Below are 19,421 nucleotides of genomic sequence, written 5' to 3'. Positions count from 1 at the left end.
TACGAGCTTGCGAGTACGTAGGTGAGGCGTCAGCGAGGGAGTGAAGCTCTATACCAGCCCTCAACTAGCCTTAGCGCCCGCTCTGATCGGTCAACTTTCAAGTTTTAGGGTCACGTGACCTACCGCACTGTGCCTGTTGCGTAAACATATACTCGTCGCTAACGCCTATGTCGTCGTATAATAAGCACTGTACGTCGGGTAGCGGTAGCGTGGATCGCACGCTACTTTGCAGTCTAGAAGGGTTGGTAGAGAGCTCCATTCCGCTACGCTTACCTTTGGAGGTTCACAACCGCCAACAGCACATTTTTCGGGTCTTTGGTGATATCCGCCACCGTCTATCGCCACGTCGTTCTAGTGTCCTTCCGAATCTGTCACTTCTTCGAGTTCGTCGCCGTCCGGTAGGCTAGATAGTCGGCGTCGAGTCCGCTTCGCGTCCATCGTCGTCGTGCTCGCCTCGCCTGGCGTGTCGCTTCTTTGCATTCCGTAGTCCACCCCGCTCGTGCGAGGTGTGATGGTCGGGCTTTCGGGATGGTAAGCTCAATTGTCTCTTGGATCGCACCTTGCAATCGATGCGCCTTGTCGTCGAGATCTGCATGACATGTGCTCGGTGCCAATCCCAGATCCAGGATTTTCTGTTTCAGCGTCTTGTGGACCTTTGCCTAGTTAGCTTTCTTCTACTACGGTCGAGCGGGTCCTTCCGGTTGCGTCGGGATCTCTATCTCGATCGAGGTGATAACTAAGATGTAGTCGGAGTCGGAATCGAGTTCTTCGTACGGCTAGCACTACTAGATTCGCCCCGTGATGCTCCTAGTAGCAAATACTAGGTCGAGTATGCTTATACTATAGCGTATCCGCTATCACGTTAGAAGTGTGGGAAGTTATTGTACGGGCTCATATAGAGTGTTTCAAAAGCAGGTTGTGTATTGCATGTGTCTATCTAGAATAGACAAGTGTTGCTCTTGAAGAGGCTGCAGGTGACTAATCAGTCACCTGATTCTTGGCGTACGTGGCCTCAAGTTTTGATGATGGGATGTTGCCCATGTGCACGCTCGGATCGCGACACACCCCCTCAGCTCGTGCACTGGAGTGAATGAGCTGATTCCCATGTGATCGCGTGCACCCTGTCATAACCACCCCCCTACCTATGGCAGTGACGTCAGGCCCTCGGTGTTGCTGCTGCTGCAGTGAGGGTAAGTCAGCTGTTTCAAGTGAAGTGAGCTGAGGTGAGTGAGGTGAGCTTTGTACCCCTTCCCTCATTCCTCACTTTCACTGCTGCCATTGAAAGCATAGATTGTGTGACTGTTGCCGGTGAGATGGCTCAGGTGATGGTCCCGTTGCACGGACTTTCACTTGAGTGTGCAATCATCTCACCCACCGGCAAACATCAGAGGTCCTGAGTTCAATCCAGGGGTAGCCTTAGTCCTATCGTATGCTTAAACATATATTGTCGTCCGCTCAACTTATTAAATTGTCCGATAATTGCTTTATGCCAAGTTATTCCGCTCCGGCGAATAGTAAGAGAGCTCGCTCTGCCCCTAGGGAGTATGAGATACTAGTCAGTAGCGCAATACACTAGGCTGTCTACGACAGAGCTTGCACCATGTGAGGTGTAATCGGGCTCCAATAGGTAACACCGGAGCAACGGTATCGGAAAGTTGAAAAGGCACCTTCGGGGTGCCTTACTTTCTATACTTTTAAAGGTCATCACCTTAGGGTGATGACAGCTTTTTGTTTTAGGCAAGTGTGTGCTATATATAAGGTACGAAAGCAGCGGATGATATAGTGACAAGGTGGTAGTGTTGTTACTAGTAGTAAGTTAAAGGCGTTTCTTACGTTCTAATTAGACGCGCTACTTTTGTCGCGCGCGCGTACGCTACTACTAGTAATAGGGGTGTTTCTCGCCCTTACGCTATTAGCTAATAGGAGTCCGAGAAACACCTATTAATAATAGTACTAGGGCCGTACCGGTGAATAGTAGATGCTTTACCCTAGCTTCGTTATCGTCTATAGTATTAGTAGCTACTAGTAGCCGTGTCTTACGCCTACTAGCGCTTCTAGAGAGGTGTCCGTAAAGATAAAGCCGTTCGGTGTTCGTTTTGAGATAAGGTAAGGCCGCTACTACGGGCTTCTTAGGCGTCTATTAGCCCGTTACCTCCTAATACGGCTATAGAGGGTACTAAGGTACGTAGGTCTACGCCTTCCTTAGCTATATTAAGTAGCTTAACGAAGTACTTATACTTCTATAGTAGAAGTAGCTTAGTCAGCCCGTCTATAGGTATATAGTTAGTACTAAGATACTTAATCTTAATGTCTCCGCGCTAGTCTCGCTATTAGAGCTAGTAGTAGTAGATATTAACGTAGCGTAGCTTCGTATTAAGCTTTTGCCCTTATTAGTTAATAAGGCGGATAGTCTACGTATTATCGTAGTATAAGTAGGTACGCTAATTAAACTAAAGGTATATCTTAGCGAAGACTCGTTCCTACTATATAAGCTCTAAGGCGGCTTACGAAAGCCCGAGTAGCTTAGCCTCTATTAAGGACTTAGTAATAGTGATTTGTTTAGATACTGTTAAGAATATATAGGTCATAGGGTCAACATTAGGTGCTTAGGGGGATTAGTAATCAGGGCTTGCTAGTCAAGTCCTAAGTATAGCTGTCCCTCCTAAAACACTTATACTAATACCGGCGATACTAGATATAGATACACGCTATCCTATTAGGTCCTTCTTCGTCTTTCGTATAATCCGCCGTCTTCTACTACTACGTAACTCGTACCTGTTTAATAGGTTATAAGCCCGGGTTAGCAACTCGGTGTTTCACTCTCGACAAAGTCGTATTAGAGTTATTCCTCTTTGGAACAAAAGGAAGGCAGACTAGAGGCCGTACCCGCATTATATAGGAAGCTACAGCCGTGCTATAGGTGTATATAAGACGTGAAAGAGCCTAGTGAGGCACTGTTAGACTCCGAGTCAGGGAGCCTATACTAATACCTTAGATAAGTAGGCGAGCTTACTAAGAAGAGTCGCTCTCCGGACATCGCGTTCGCATCGACTAACTGTTCATTCTAAGAGAGCCGTAGTGTCTTAGAAACCCCCTCTACTAAGAGAGTTACGCTATAGTGTCTTAGCACTAATACGATCCTTCGACTTTCCTCCCCTTTCCGGCGGATAGCCATCCTCTCCGCCATTAACCTCGCGTTCGTTTTATCCCATTTCGATCCGATCGCGTACGACCGAATATATCCTTTTACCTAAGGGTAGCCAACCTGTCCCTTAACTTACAAAAAATAGAGAACGAGACTGGGTTTATAAGAAAGAGAGTAGTACCTGTTCTAACAAGAGAGAACCACGAAACATAGTTCAAGCTAATAAGAATATACCTAGTATTAAAGCAGGTTGACTAGGTCCTCGAAGACATTATTACGGACATTCCCGCTACGACCCTATCTATAGCGACACCCTCTACATCATCGGAGTCATCCCTTCCTTTAGATTAAGCGATAAGGAAGGCATCGTATAGACGGCACAATGTAACGGCCCTGTATGAGATGTACATCTGTCTATCGACAGATGACTAAGAGATGACATACGAGATCCGGCATACGAAGGAGTTGTGGGAATGGGCTGAAGCCAAATACAAGAGAAGACTTCTCGCTACTAGAAGAAGTTTGCTTCAGCAATACACCAATTTCGTGATGACAGAGGACTAGTCAATAGATGACGCCTGGCAGGAGCTTAGCTCAATTGCAAGGAGGGCTGTTTCAATCTCGCCTTAGTTCCAAGACATCAAGACTAAGGACAGAAAGATCTAGCAACTCTTAGCAGCTCTGCCAGACTCATTTGGCTCAATTCGCGATGCAATTGATGCCCAGGTGAATCTCTCACCACAAGACATTCTTGCAATCCTTAGGGAGAAGCAAGAATCAATGATTTATCAAGGGACAGCCATGTTCGCTAAGAAGGGTTTCCAGGGCAAGCTCACGTACCATCTCTACAATAGTGACCATTTTATGAGCAAGTGCCTACACCTTTCTACAGCTCAGCAGGCTGTTAGGAACAAGGACAAACTAGCTAGGGTTACCTACCCTGCTAAGAGACAACCGTCACCACCTCGTAGGAGGTCATCATCACCAAACCTTCGTGATGTCCTCAAGGTGATGACGGACCTTGCAAAGCAGATGAAGGAGAGCCGCAAGCCAAAGGCCTCCCCTAGTAAGAAGCCTGCAAGGGCCCGTGCGACCCAGGAAGACGCATCAGACTCTGAGATACCATCAGAAGATGATGATGTTGATGAGGTTGCCCATTCCACTGTAGAAGCTAAGGGCAAGTACCCCTCGTCCGAGTGGTTGCTTGACTCTTGTGCTTCATTACATATGACTGACCAAGATTCACTATTCAGGACACTGAAGCCTCTTCAAAAGAGGAAGTGGATCAAGGTTGGGGGTGGCTATCTACAAGCTACACATATGGGAAGTGCAGTAATGGGTGGTCCTTCTAGAAAGCAAATTGTCTTAGAAAATGTCTTGTTTGTTCCTGGCCTTGGAGTTAGTCTTGTTTCTTGGAATCAGTTCAGCCAACAATTTGCTGTCCAACCACCCAGTTTCACCCTTAAATCCCTTTCTGGAAAACCTGTTGTCTAGACAAAGCTGAGAGGGGGTGTTCCATTCATTCAAAGTGTTTCAGAGCAGCTTGAAGCTATGCCTCAAGCATATGCCTCTCTACAGGAGCATGACTTGGATCTGTCCAAGTTAGGTACACATTTTGAGTATGAATTGGAATAGGCTATGACTGCCACTGAGTCCTAGGACCAGTGGGAGCTATAGCATAGAAGATGTGCACACCTTAGCAAGGGACTGCTAAGAAACCTGCATAGAGTCACTGACAAGAAAGATCCCATTCCTGTTCCTTCTGAACACCAGAACTACAAGGTCTGCTCCCTTGCAAACATGAGGAAGTTCAAAGGACCTGCCACAGAGAGGAAAGGAGAGAGGCTGGCCCTCATCTCTATTGACATCTGTGGGCCTTTTCAAGGGGCAGTCTCAAGACTTGGCTTCAAGTACTGGCTTGAGATTGTAGACAACTTCTTGAGGAAGAAGTGGGTAGTCCCTTTGAAGGCTAGGAGTGATGCTCCTACAGCTCTAAAGGAATGGAAGGTTCAGGTAGAGAACAGCTCAAGGTGTTTTCTATCTGCAATCCGTAGTGATGGTGCAAGGGAAATTCTTTCCTTGCTAAAACAGTGTTTGTGCAACTTCCCCAACCTCCAAAAGACATTAGAGAGTACCAGAAGATTGGAGTAGAGGGGACTCCAAGAAAAGAAAAGGAAGAGGAACTTGTTCAGGAGGATCAACCTCAACAGCCACCTCAGCTTACAGGCAACAAGAGGTCAAGGGGGGATGAAGATGATGGCTTTGCTGAGCATGAAGCCAAGCATTATAGGGCATTGATTGCTCAGATGTTTCATCTTGATCCAACTATGAGCTGGGTTGAGGAAATCCTGAATGATGTGGAGGGATATGCATTTGCTGCTGTTAGGCAGGCTATAGCCTACCAGCAGGAAGTGCCAATCCTAAAGTCCTATAAGGAGGCAGTGGGAGACCCCAATTGGGGACATATGTGGAAAGAGGCAATCCAGAAAGAACTTATTGCCTTAGGAAGCAACAACACCTTGGAACCAGTTGTACCACCAAGGGGTGCAAGCCTGGTTACATCTAAGTGGGTTTTTGATGTGAAAAGAATGATCAGTGGAGCCATTGAAGAGTTCAAGGCAAGACTGGTTGCAAGAGGGTTTTCACAAAAATATGGTGTTGACTTTGAAGAGACCTTTGCACCTACTGTTAGGCATGATACCCTTAGGGTCTTCATGGCTGTAGTATGTGAGAGAGATCTTGAGATATACTAGGTGGATGTGAACAATGCTTTCACCGAAAGCAGCCTTCTTGAAGACATCTACATGATCCCACCCCTAGGTGTTGAAATTCCACCAAATATGGTCTTCAAGGTCCTTAGAAGCCTACATGGACTGAAGCAAGCAGCTAGAGATTGGAACAAGCTCTATGTTGCCAAGCTAGAACAGATTGGATCCACCTAGTCCCAGGTGGATCCATGCCTACTCATCTACAGAGGAAGAGACCTCATGGTCCTCACCTATGTGGATGACATCCCCATTGTAGCTCCAAAGCTGTCAGATGTTCAGTGGTTTAAGGCTGAGCTTGGAAAAGTGTTTAAGATTAAAGATCTTGGTGAACCTACGAAGATCCTTGGAATGAGGATTACAAGAGACAGGTCCTAAGGCACTGTAAAGCTTGATCAAGGACACTACATCCAAACTAACCTTGCCAAGATGGGCATCTCTCCAGAGAAGGCCACACCCACACTCTCACCTATGGACAGCTATGAGGATCTGAGACCTTCAGCTACTATGGATGAGAGGTGCAACAAACAGGAGTACCAGGGTTGCAATGGTACCTGGATGTGGCCAATGACAATGACAAGGCCAGACCTTGCTTTCCCCCTTAGAAGAATCAGCTCATATGTTGCTGACCCTCCAAAGCAACATCTTAGAGCTTTGAAGAAACTCTCCAGGTATCTGAGATCATACCCGGACCTAGGCTTGATGTACAGAAGAGGAGGAGGTATTCTCCAGGGATACCCAGATTCTGGTTATGCCATGGACAAGGCAGACAGAGTCTCAATCCTTAGACATGTGTGGTTCCTTTATAGATCACCTGTGTCCTGGATAAGTAGGAAGCAGAAGTCTGTTGCCACATCAACAATGGAGGCTAAGTTCATAGCCATAAATGCAGCAGCCAAGCAGTCACAGTTTCTTGCTGCAGTCCTTAGGGAGATAAGGTGTCCTGACCTGGTTAGAGAGTGTTCATTCTAACCTAGGATCAAGGCAAGCAGTACTGTTGATGAGCTGAGACCCGTAGAGCTTATAGGTGACAACCAAGCAGCTTTGACCTTTGTTAAAGATGCCCATGTCTATGACAGGTCAAAGCATATTGATGTTGCATACCACTATGTCAGGAATCTCTCGTAGTAAAGGAAGATTGTAGTGGATTACTGCCACATAAAGGACATAGTTGCTGATGGGCTGGCTAAGCCCCTTAATGGCCAGCAGTTTCAAAACTTTGTAAGGCAGCTCCAGCTTGTATAAGGGATTGTTTGAGACCTTCTGACCTGAGTGGGAGTGTTGAGAATATGCAGGTCATAGGGTCAACATTAGGTGCTTAGGGGGATTAGTAATCAGGGCTTGCTAGTCAAGTCCTGAGTACAGCTGTCCCTCCTGAAACACCTACACTAACACCGGCGATACTGTATATAGATACACGCTATCCCATTGGGTCCTTCTTCGTCTTTCGTGTGATCCGCCGTCTTCCACTGCTACGTAACTCGTACCTGTTTAACAGATACCTTATAATCTACTAGTCTACCGAACAGTATAAAGACCTAGCTATTTAAGCTAGTCCTATTATTATTTATGCCGTAGGACGCGTCTAATACTCTAAAGAACTCGTAGTTACTACCGAGGTGTTCTAGTTAGCTATAAAGGCTAGTAATATGTTTACTAGCGCTATTTATAAGGTAGAGGTTCTTAGTCTCTAGGAGATAGCGTAAATAGATAGATAGATTTGTCATTCCCCTGTTCTAGGACCCTATCCGGCCTATATAGGTATATATCTATTGTTATATATAAAGGGAAACCCGAAAAGGTAAAAACCCTTCCCGTCCTCGACTACTCCTTATCTAGATTAGCTTTCCCTCTAAACGTACGTAGTCTATATTACTACCCCGTTAGCCCCCGCTCCTAGCCGGTCTCGTTGCGCTACGTCGTGTCCTCTCTTCCTATACTACTCCTACTAGGCGGTACTATTCTAGCTAGCCCTTCTCTAGTATCTAGTTCGTAATACGCCGTAGGTCCTTAGCGTTATTAAGAAGTGCCCTAATCGTCCGGTTCCTCGCCTTTACTATCTACTCTCCCCTTCCTAGCGACTACCTCGGATAGACGAGGAGTACGTACCGTACGTTCTAGGAGTAATAGCTATAGGGGCAGCTAGTATTCGTGTATCCTAGAACCTTCCTCTATAATAGGTACCCCTAGAGGCCAATATATTCGCTTCGTAGTTAGGTTACTATACTACTCTATACCCTCGTAAGGCGGTAGTAGATAAGCTTCGGGGGGTACTTAACCGCGGATTTCGTAGCTAACTATTCCTTAGGTTATTCCGCTAGCTAAGGGCGTCTACTATACCCTACACCCTAGTTGTTCTACCTCTCTTTCTATAGTTGCTCTATAAACGACTTCTTACCTTCCTATCGTATTACTAGCTATCCGTCCCTTACCCGGTAGTTCGGCTCGTTCCCGGGTCGAATGCCCTTATACGCTAGTACTAATTCGCGGGCCCTTACGACTATACTAGCGATGACCTTCTATACTAGGTACTGTGCCGACTTGCCTAAGTAGGAGGTCCGTAGTTCCTAGATATATAGGTCGGTCGACGACGAGAATCACCTGTACGTAGTGTCGGCTACGAACCTCTCGTCTAGCTACGAGAGAGCCAAGTATTCTTACGCTAGAGCGTCGTAGGCGCGACGGGCGCGTAACGTAGGCGAAGCCGCGGCGAACAGAGGACTACTAGCAAAACGGGTATAAAAACTATCCGACGAGCGTGTACTCGTGTCGGGAGCGAGTCCCTCTTCTTTCTACGTATAAGAAGGGCGCGGAACCGTGGCCTATACGCTCGATAGGACACCTCTAGTATAAGTACAGAATTTTCACCTCCGGAGACCGTAAACCGAGCGGGCTAAGCGACGAACATTAGACGAGCGGACTACAGAACAACAACTAAGCGGACTATATAACGGCGTCGAGCGGACTACGAAACAATCTAGTGTTTACTAGCGGGCAATACGGTAGGTAGGTAGACACGCGACGAAGCCTATAAGGGCCTATTAAACACCCGGTATAGGAACGAGGGTTTTGCCTAAGGCACTACCTATCCCGCTACACAACGCACCTAGTCTGATATAGTAGACTACGACGAGGAAAAGACGATAGCCTAAGCAAGGAAAAGACGGCTATTAGGACGGGGAAAAGACGTATAATACAAGTAGATTAGTTCTATAATCGGGGAGGATCGAGGGTAGGGTAATAAGGAACTTCATATTGGTTAGTAGGTAGAAACGTAAGGAGTACGCTGCCCGGCGTAGTGTGTGCCCCGAGCAAACCTACGAGGTATAGACGGCCGCTTTCTAGAGATAGGCTACGGTAACGCGAAGGGCGTCAAAACCTAGGGCGTAGTGTACACTAGTAGCGACGGCTAACACTGTCTATATAGCCCGAGAGGACGGATGCGCATGTCGGTCAATAGAGAGCACTAAAGGGCTTAGGCCTATAGAGGTAGATATTAGCTTAAGGAGCAAACAGGGAGGGAGGGCGTAGAGGGAAGCTTTTGCTCCGGGCTAACCTCTCGAAACGAGGCTACACGGTGGTGCTAGATAAGTAGGAAAGCGCGGTTAAGACTTGTCACCTTATCTCGTAGCTAGCTTACTAAATACGATTCCTTCCTTGCCTCGACATCGTAGGAGCCTTCGACAACGTCTCACACCAAAGGCTAATACATATCCTATAGCAGAAAGGCATCCCCCTATAGGCAACGACGTTCGTCTACTCCTTTCTCTAGGAACGGACGACATACCTAGTCCTAGGAAGGTACACGTCCGACCCGGTAAAGGTAGAGACTAGAATACCTTAGGGATCTACTCTCTCCCCTATCCTGTTTCTAATATTTATGTCTGATCTAATCCCCCTACTCACCTCTCCGCAAACCTTAGCATCGGGGTTCGTAGACGACATAAACATCCTAGCCTAGTCAGACTCGACAGAAGAGAACTGTCGCCTCCTCGAAGATAGGTACAAGAAATGCGAGGAGTGGGCAAAGAAGCATAGTGCCCAGTTCGCCCCTAAAAAGTACCAACTTATACACTTTAGTAAAGCGAGAATACACTATAACATAAAGGCGGCGGTAAGAATCTAAGGCTACGAGACAAAGCTATTAGCGGAGCTACGAGTACTAGGGATCTAGCTCGACCCGAAGCTAAGCTAGAATGTATAGGTTAAGAAAGCCTAGAGTCGAGTACAAGTCAACGAAGCCTCGATAAAGAGACTTACGGCATCTATATAGGGAGCAACATTCGATAAGGCAAGAGTAATATATAAGGCGATCGTTAGACTAGCTATACTATACGGGGCACAGATTTAGGGAACAGGAGGCATAGGCAAGCCGATCCCGAAACGGATAGAGCAACCCCTAAATAGGACACAGGTAGGCAACCTACGTAGGGTACTAGGCGTATACAAGACAACGTTAATAAGTACGGTAGAAATGGAGACAGGAACGCTACTAATCGGCCAGTACATCCGGGGAATAAGAATTCAATACGCGGTAAGGACGACAGGTTACCTAGTACAAACTACGATCTAGGAGGCAAAGAATAAGATAGAACGCCACTACCGGAGAGGGGCCGGACATAGGACAAGCCAAAAAGAGGATGACCTTACTACCTTTACGGCTATATAGATAAGCACCGAATGGCTAGCACGAAAAGAGGAGGAGCGTAGGACTCGCTAGGCCGGCGGGAGCAAGGCTAAGACCTAAAGCCTAGCGGAACAGATAGCGAGCTACCTATAGGAGCAGGACTAGAAAAAGAAGCCCCCTAAGACAACAGGCCCGATAGCTCTCCGAGCCTTCTAGAGACACAATAACTAGCTATATAGGGACCTGACAAGGGCCGAGGCAAGCATAGCGATCCAAATCAGGTCCGAACACATTAGGTTAAGGGCCTACCTATTTAGAAGACGCGTACTAGACATCTATAGCCCAGCCTACTAGTGTGGCTACCTATCGCAAAACCCAGAACATATGCTACTACGATGCCCGTAGTGGGCGAGAGGCAGGGGAAATTGGAGGCACTAAGCGGGAAGGAGAGACTACAAGTTAATCATTAGGGACAAAGGCAACATTCGCCGAATCTCTCGGTAGATACTATAGTAGGGATACCTCTAGCAGTTTAGCCTCGCTAGCGAGACGGAGGAGTGGATAGACAAGAGGCGGAAGCTAGGGGGTGGCAGATAGGGTAGTCATTAGGGCAGGCCTATGACACTAGCGTACCCCTAACAAGGGAAAATTAAGACAACAACTAGGAGGAAAAGATAGGCGGGAAGGAGGAGGGGTTTTCACCAACACGGTTTCCCCTCTATATATACGAAAACAAGATAGCATAGCTATATAGGCCAAAGGGCACTACAACAGCTTAATGAAATATCTATCTATCTATATAGGTCGATCGGCGGTATAGCGGTCTCGTACTTAAGCATTCTTATTAGTATCGACTTATATACCCCGGTGACCTTCCTTAGGCATTAGTTTTAGATCTTCGCTAGCGGCGTAACGAGTCCCTTCGATAGGTAGGCCCTCTCGCCTAAGGACTACACTTAGCTACTATAGGTAAGGACTGGCCGTATAATAGCCGTATATAGAAGTCGTAACGACCGGAAGTCCGCCCCCTATATAGACGTAGTAAGCCTCTAGTATAATACTATATTCTGTTTAGCTTTCCGTAATATTGCCTATACGTACTTCCTCTACCGTAGCGCCGGGTCTACCTATAGTCCGAGGATCCTAAGCTAATTTACCGGGTTAGTCGTATACCCCTATATCTAGATAGAAGCTTATATATTATAGAACCGTAGCCGGCGCGTAAAGTGTATCAGATTGTACTTTTCTAGGGCAAACCGAGCCCCGTACCTTCTAGCCTAGTCCTCGTAGATCTTATACTTCTCTTCTAGTAGCCTATAGTTCTCCTTAGTCGAGGAGGACTACGCTAGGATGTTCGTGTCGTCTACGAAGCCGCTCGTAGCGGTGTTCTAGGATTCTAGGGCTAGGAGTAGCGTCGTTATAAAGAAGAGGAATAGAATAGGTACTAGCGTTAAGCCTTACGGGATTCTAGTAAAGACTACTTAAAATAGGCTTCTATACTAGCCGACTAGGATCGACGTGCTACGGTTTTAGAGGTAGGACCGTACGAAGTTAATAAGCTACTTAGGGAGTCCTTTCGACCTTAGGATATAGAGTAGCCGCGGGTATAATACGTAGTCAAAGGCTCCCGATATGTCTAGACTAAGTAAGAATGCCACCTTGTCTCTATTCTTATACTAGATAGCCTTTACCTAAGAGGTAATAACTTCTATCGCGGATAGCGTCGATCGCTATAGGCGCGTACCTATCTAGGTGTCCGGGAGTAGGGAGTACTCCTCTACCGCCTCGGAGAGTCTCGTTATAACTAGCTTCTTAAGCGCCTTCCTAAGAGTATTAAGGAGCGCAATTAGGCGGTATGACTTCACCTACGTATAGTCCTCCTTTTACGGCTTACGTAGGACTACTATCGTCGATTATTTAAATGCTATCGGGTAGTATCCGGTCTATAGACAGGCGTTAAAGATCGCTACGACTACTAGGGCTAGTTAATCTCTACACTTCTTTAGTAGCTCGTTTAGGATCCTATCCGGCCCCGGGGCTTTCTTCGCCGGTAACTTCCTAAGTATAGCGGTAATATCTCCCTCGGATATATCCTATTAGACCGCGATACTAGGGGCTAGGGGAGTAGAGCTATTTATATCGCTTAGATTAGCCTCGACTAGGGGCGGGAAGAACTTACTAGCTAGTAGAGGGGCCTAGCCTCGGGGTCGCTAACCGGGCTACTAGGCGATTATAGCGCTAGAATAGAGAAGGAGGGGCCCTATATAGGGTCCTATCGGGCCTATTTTGCTAGCTTCTATATCCTCGCTAGCTTGCCGGCGATTTCTTCTACTATAGCTCTCTAGCCGACTACTTTCTCCCTCCGTATTATAGCTTTCTTCTATTAGTATACCTCCCTATATACGTTCTAGGCCTCCTCGCTATAGCTACTCGTCTATACCCGGCGGGCTCTCCTTACTTCTCTTACTACCGTAGTGTACTTCGGCGTCTAGTATAGTTTAGACTATATCGTTAGTTAGGTAAGCGGAACGTAAAGTAAGGTCGCTTTTCTTATTTCGTCTATTAACTCTTAGACTGCCTCGTCTATCTCGTCTTTACTATTGTATTACTACTACGCGATCTAGACTAGCCTCTCGGAGTTATCGAGGTACGCCTAGATATTAGCCTAGTAGGCCTTTCCCTAGTTTTGCTTAGGGGTTCTCGCTAGTATACGTTATATCTATATTGTAATAGAGGTCCTAACTAGTAGATAGTCTAACGACGCCTCGAGTTTATGTTCGATCCTATAGTAGGTTACTATATAGTAGTAGCTATCTAAGATCTAGGAGAGGTCGATCGTGCCTTAGAACCCCCCTCTCTTCTAGGTACCTAGGTCCTTCGGGGTATTAAGGGCAATTACGTTACTCGCTATTAAGTCGAGTACTTTAACGGCTATAGGGTACGGCTATATAAGGCTTTCCTAGGAAGGGTAGTATATATTAAAGTCTCCTACTACAATGTAGCACCCTTGTCTCTTAAGCGTACTATCTAGGTGTCTATAGACTCTAAGGTTGCGGCTAGACCTCGAGGCTAGCGGTTATATATATATATTGTATATCTAAGTACTACCTACGTAGAGGGAGGTAATGTCTCCCCCGCCTTCTTCGTCTACGTAGTATACTACCTTCTAGTCGGATTCTAGTATATCCTTACTAATATAGAAGTACGTACGGGGTTTACCGTCGCTTAGTAGGTATATCGTATAGCCTAGTAACTTATAGGTCGTTAGTCTCTTATAGTACGGGTTAATCTATAGCTCCTAGATTACTAGGATATAGTAGACGTACGGGTCCGCCTCGTATAGGAAATAGGTTTATACTATATCCTTACTATAGTTAACGTTATACTAGATAGTACTACGCGTATCGAGGCTAGTTATTGGTATCGACAATCATTTCCTCTATAGCGTCCTATGTCCTACTACCTAGCGCGTCCTAGTCTACGCCTCTTAGTTATATACTAAAGGGGAGCCGGGCCTAGTTAGATTACCTCGCCGTAACTAGTAGAGTACGTAGCCTCCCGTACGCCCTAGGTTATATATCCTTTATATTATTATCGGCCCTAGGGCGCTTATACTCGACCGCCGCTAGCTAGTTCCGGTATAGACTAGCCTTACGGTCGCCGTAGAATCTTAGGGCGACGGTTCTATTTATAATTGCCTTGTTTTTCGCTAGTTTCTACTATAGACATTCCGCGCTATACGATAGGTAGTACCCCGGACAGTTCGCGTACCGCCTCGTAGCTAATATATAGTCCCTAGATATATAGTCTCCTATATAGTTCGAGTAGGCCTACTTATTTATACACGTATAGGTTTAGTGTCTATACTATTAGCATTTAAAGTATTAGAGGACACGAAAGGATAAGGAGTACTTTTCGACTATCTTAAGGCTATATTACTAGATTAGGCCTTGTTCTATCGCTAGATCCGCCGCTTTCGCGTCTTATAGCTATACTATTAGCGCCGAGGCCTTCTTACCTTCTAGCTTTTTCCTGTAGAGCCAAGTCGCCTTCTAGATTAGAGAGTTAAGAGTGACCGGGTTGTCCTCTTAGAGAGTACGTAGGTAACCCTAGTAAGTAGGGTCGAACTCCTTAGGTATATTGTAGACTAGGATCGTAAATTGCTTCGTTAAGACCTTCGCTAATGCCGTAACCTTAGATGCCTACTATAGCTATACCTCTAGGTGCCTCCTAGTAGTAGTAGAGCTAGTATAGATCTAAAGAGTACCGTTAGACTATTAGTTCACTACAACCACCCCTAGTTAGTTAATTCGTTAGGCGAGCTCCTTATTTAATAGCTTCGTAACTTCGGCCTAGTCTTCCTTTACTATAATACGGATCGTAACTATATTGTACGTTAGGCGGGGGCCTAGTGTTAATACCGCGACCGATGCCTAGCTATAGGGGTGTTGATTCCGGGTAACCTTACTAATCGCCTAGGACGTCGTCCTTATTTCTTGTTGCCCTCGGTAATACGACAGTATAAGCGCCGTACGTAGCTAAGTAATCATTACCTATAGAGACCGGTATAGGAGCTAATCGTTAGTTTCTATACTTTTTACGTCCTCTATAAGTTGCTACTAGTTGTCTTAGGGGACCTTCGCCTATAGAGCCGTAGGCGCCGTTAGTACCGTAGCCTAGGCTACTATTGCCTAGGAGTTACCTAATGTAGCTAGGCACCTCCGCGGCGTTTAGAGCTAAAGAAATAGGGTGAAGAGAACTTCAAGCTGTCTAGATTAAATAAGGTAGAACTCCCTTAATTCTAGGGGCAGTGGCCTACTTTATATATCGTTAAAATGGCCTTAATAAGAGCTTTCGAATGTATCGTGCTTTAGGGCTACCTCTGTCGTTCTTCTGTAGTAATAATAATAGATAGCGTAAATACTAATCTATAAGCTTAAGGTAAGTCTTAGTTAGCTTAGTTAGATACTACGATAGTATAGATAAGGAAAAGGCAATATTAGGCCGCGTATATATAGCGGCGAAGTTAAGGGATCCTATACGTTATTAGTACGTAAGGATAGCGATAGAGGTGGGTTAATAATCCTCTAGAACGGTCTAATTAAGGTGTTAATCTACTAGTACTATTGTTTTACGTGTATTCGTAGATATACTGAATTTGGCGGCTAGCTTCTTAATGTAGTCTTCTTAAGAGAGCTATAGTAAGCGCTTGTTTCTATCGCGCGTAACCTTAATTCCTAGGAACTAGGAGAGATCACCGAGCTCGTACATCTCGTACTTAGTAAGCAGCCGCTACTTAATATTAGTAGTATAGGCCTTATACTTACGGTAGTAGAGTATAACTAGGTCGTTAACGTAAAAGAAGAACATAACCTTGTTGTTATAGTAGATATATTCGGAGTCCGATAGGGGTACTAGTCTAAGGGAGGCTAGCGTCTCGGTTAGGGAGTTATACTATAATAAAGGGGACTCCTTTAGACCGTAGAGAGCCTTAACTAGCTTAAGGGCGTGTCTATAGGATGGCCTATCGATTCTAGGAGGTGGTTATAGATATATAGTATATAGTAGGTCCGAGTTTAGGAAGGCGTTAATAATATCGAATTGTTCGGCTTCTAGGTCGAAGCTCGCGGCTATAGTATAGTAGAGGCGGAACATACTTACTAGTAGTATAGCGGCGTATATATCTAAGTATGTTCCTTACAAATCGCCTCTTACGTATAGCCTAGCCTTAAAGCTCTTTAGTATACCGTGCTCGTCTAGTTTATATTTATATACCTACTTTAGCGGTAGTAGTAGCTAAAGTCCCTCCTCTTACTAAGTATCCTAATCCTTCTCTTCCTTTATTACCTATCTAAATGTACCTATTGCTAGGGCTTTAGTAAACTCCTTAGCTATAGCTTTGATCTACTATTAGGAGAAGCGGTGTTTTATAGCGGCTCCGTAGTTAGAAGGTTCGGGCGGAAGGTCATCGCGGTATATAGAGGTAGTAGTATTAATACGCCTTAGAGGGCTATTACCTCTTCGTGTAGGGCTTCGATCGCTCTTATCGCGATAGGCGCGTGTTCTAGGTCGTATACCGGACATCTAGCCGATAATTATATTAGCGACTATAATCTAGTATAGTATATAGTAGAAGTAGGCCGTTTGTAGGCGCTTTCTATTCTCTATAACTATATAGTTAGACTCGTCTAGTATGTAGAGCTCTAGCTCTAGGGGGAAGAGTAGTGTATTAGACGCGTTATATATTAACGCGTCTTCTAGTAGTATAAATATAAATAGAAATAGCTCGCGATTAGGGTACGTGTTACCTATAATCTCCTTACGGTCTTCTACGGTAAGGGCATCTATTATCTACTGCTATAGGGTGTCGTAGTAGTCAGTAGTGTTATATACTAACTACTATATATTGTCTTGAGTTACGTGATCTGTTACGTGCTCGATTTGCCGGTCCTTTTAGTTATATATTACTAACTCGCGGTGTTACGGCTAGTATAGTTCTTACCTAAGGAGCTTTTAGTAGGCGTCTCGAGGTGATTAGGTATACGGCTACTAAGCCTGTTCTTCCACCCCCTCGGCCTATACTATATCTTACTCGTAATAAGCGATATATATATTATTGAGGCTCTTTAGCCGGTTCCGCTATTACGATATTCTCGATAGGGGTCGTATACCCTACTATTAGGCGTAATAGATTATAGAACGTAGTCTTATCGAAGAGGACGTCCTCAACTCGTATAACCCTATCTTTTAATAGGTCCTATACGCGGTAGATATTAGTAGAGTCGTTTCCTATAAGGTAGCCTATAAGCGCTCTCTCTTAGAGTTTCTCGCTTTTACTAGGCTAATCTAGTCTATAGATAAACACGTATATAAGGGAGCTATATACTACTATATAACCTACGTTCGGAATTCGTCCTATTACTAATTCGAATAGGGTCTTCTAGCCCTTTAACTAGATAGGGGATTGCTAGAGGATATATACCGCTACTATAGTACATTCTAGCGAAAGCTTTTCCGGCAATTGTACGTAGATACGAATATTTCTACTTATAGTAATGATTAGAGCTCTAGCTCTTTCTACTAGGTTCTACGTAGGCGCGTATTCCGCGGTTACGTACTATTTAATCTTGTTATTATCAATAACTAAGCGAAACACCTTCCTAATAGCGGGCTCGTTATCGCTATAGAAGTATACGAACCTACGACTAATAAAGTTAATAAAGCTTAGTAGGCTATTAAAGTAAGCTAATACCAATTGCTAATCCCTATCCTTAATAGTGAACTAGAAGTGTCTATAGGTATCTAGATCGTAGGAGTAGACGAGGTACCTATTACCGTTATAGGTTATAGTGAATTCTACTAAGTCTATAGCTATATAGGTATATAGGGTTATTACCCTCATAGGCTAAGATCAATTATATACCTTATAAGCTTTACTAAGCCTATATACTCTATAATGTCTAGTAAGGGGTACGCTTAGACTATTATTAATAATCACCCCCTTAACTCTAAGCGGTAACTACTTAATACGTTTAGCGCTAATATAACTAAAGATTTGATACTACTAGCGGCTAGAGAGCTTTCGGTATTAAATAGGGGTCCTACTAGACGTAGCTATACCTTTAGTACCCCTAGTACTATCTATAACTATAAGAACGGTACGGTTACTATCCTCTTAAGTAGTTAGTAATACTACGCTATTAGTAGATTCATCGCCGATGTTTATACCCCTACTAATAGTACTTATAAAGTGCGCGTTACGTATCTTTTTAGTAACCTTCGGTAGTACTAGGCCCTCTTTTATAGGCTATTAGTAAATGATAGGTGACTTAGGTAGTATAACCACCTTAAAGAACGGGATTGTACTAGTAGGGCGGTATAGGTCCATTAATTTAGTGTCGTTATGCTATATTGAATTGCTAAGTCCGTACTACTAGAGTCCGGCTATTTTTATATATATATAGATAGATAGATAGATGATTCATTTACCCGTTATGGTGCCCTCCGGCCCATGCGGGTTTATGTCTATACATGTTACTACATAAGGTAGGAAACCTATTCCTAGGTAAAAACCTCCTCTCCTTCTCTAATAGCTTCCTTGCCATGAGTTCTCAGTTTTCCTTCCATTAGGGTGCACTAGTGTCATGGTGGTTAGCCTCTGACTACCTTGTCTGCAACCCTAGAGTTGTCCCCCTCTTCCTGCTCTCCTCCTCCTTCTTTCTCTCCTCAATCCATCTCTCTGTTTCCCTAGTAAGAGAGAACTGCTCCAAAAATCCTTGGTGGATGATCCACCTTGTAATTCTCTGGAGGTCTCCCTTATTGCTGATCATGGCTTGGAAGTTTCTGTTCCTTGCCCTTGCCCTCCATTCACCTCTCCCTGTACTCCATTCTTTGCAAACCAGAAGTCTATGTTCGACATTCTGGGACAGGTAGCCGCATAGGCAACTCTTGTCTTCGATACCTAGGACTTTTCTCTGATGCAGGTATGCCCTGACTCCGATGTGTTCAGAGCGGATTTGTATTGCTATGCTTGCTTCTGACCTGGTCAGGTCTGAGTACAGTAGGTAGTTGTGGCTACCAAACTGTTGGAGTGCCTTTGGGGTTCCTGGCCTCTGTGGGGTTCTTGTCCATTCAGTCTTCCAGAGGAGTCCTGCCATCCTTTCAGCTAGAGACTGTTGCTTCTTCCCTTGGCTGGCTGCTGATCCTCTCCCTTGAGCCCTCCTGTCCTGTTCCTGCTGGGCTAGGTGCAGCTGTTCTGTTAGTTCTTTGAACTTCTGCAGGTCCTGCTGCTTCTATAGGGCTAGATTGGGTCTTGCTTGTCTGTGCCTTCTTGTGCACTGGCTCCTGATTTTGTTGACTGCCTTCTAGATTACTAGCTAGGCTG

The 19,421-nt window shown here is 45.1% G+C and overlaps 1 protein-coding gene across 1 annotated transcript; it reads right to left on the bottom strand.

Moving 5' to 3' along the window:
- Positions 1-403: 403 nt before the first annotated feature.
- On the bottom strand, positions 404-595 carry CLAFUR5_20329 (uncharacterized protein; the record flags this gene model as incomplete). The annotated part of the gene is made up of 2 exons (XM_059463165.1): positions 404-520; positions 560-595. The coding sequence occupies 2 exons, from the start codon at positions 593-595 to the stop codon at positions 404-406; spliced, it is 153 nt and encodes a 50-aa protein (XP_059319084.1).
- Between the last annotated feature and the right edge of the window lie 18,826 nt (positions 596-19,421).

Source organism: Fulvia fulva, chromosome 8, assembly GCF_020509005.1.
Source record: "Fulvia fulva chromosome 8, complete sequence".
Taxonomy (NCBI): Eukaryota; Fungi; Ascomycota; class Dothideomycetes; order Mycosphaerellales; family Mycosphaerellaceae; genus Fulvia; species Fulvia fulva.
Note: the sequence above shows the minus strand (reverse complement) of the source record. Positions and strands in the feature narration are given on the sequence as shown.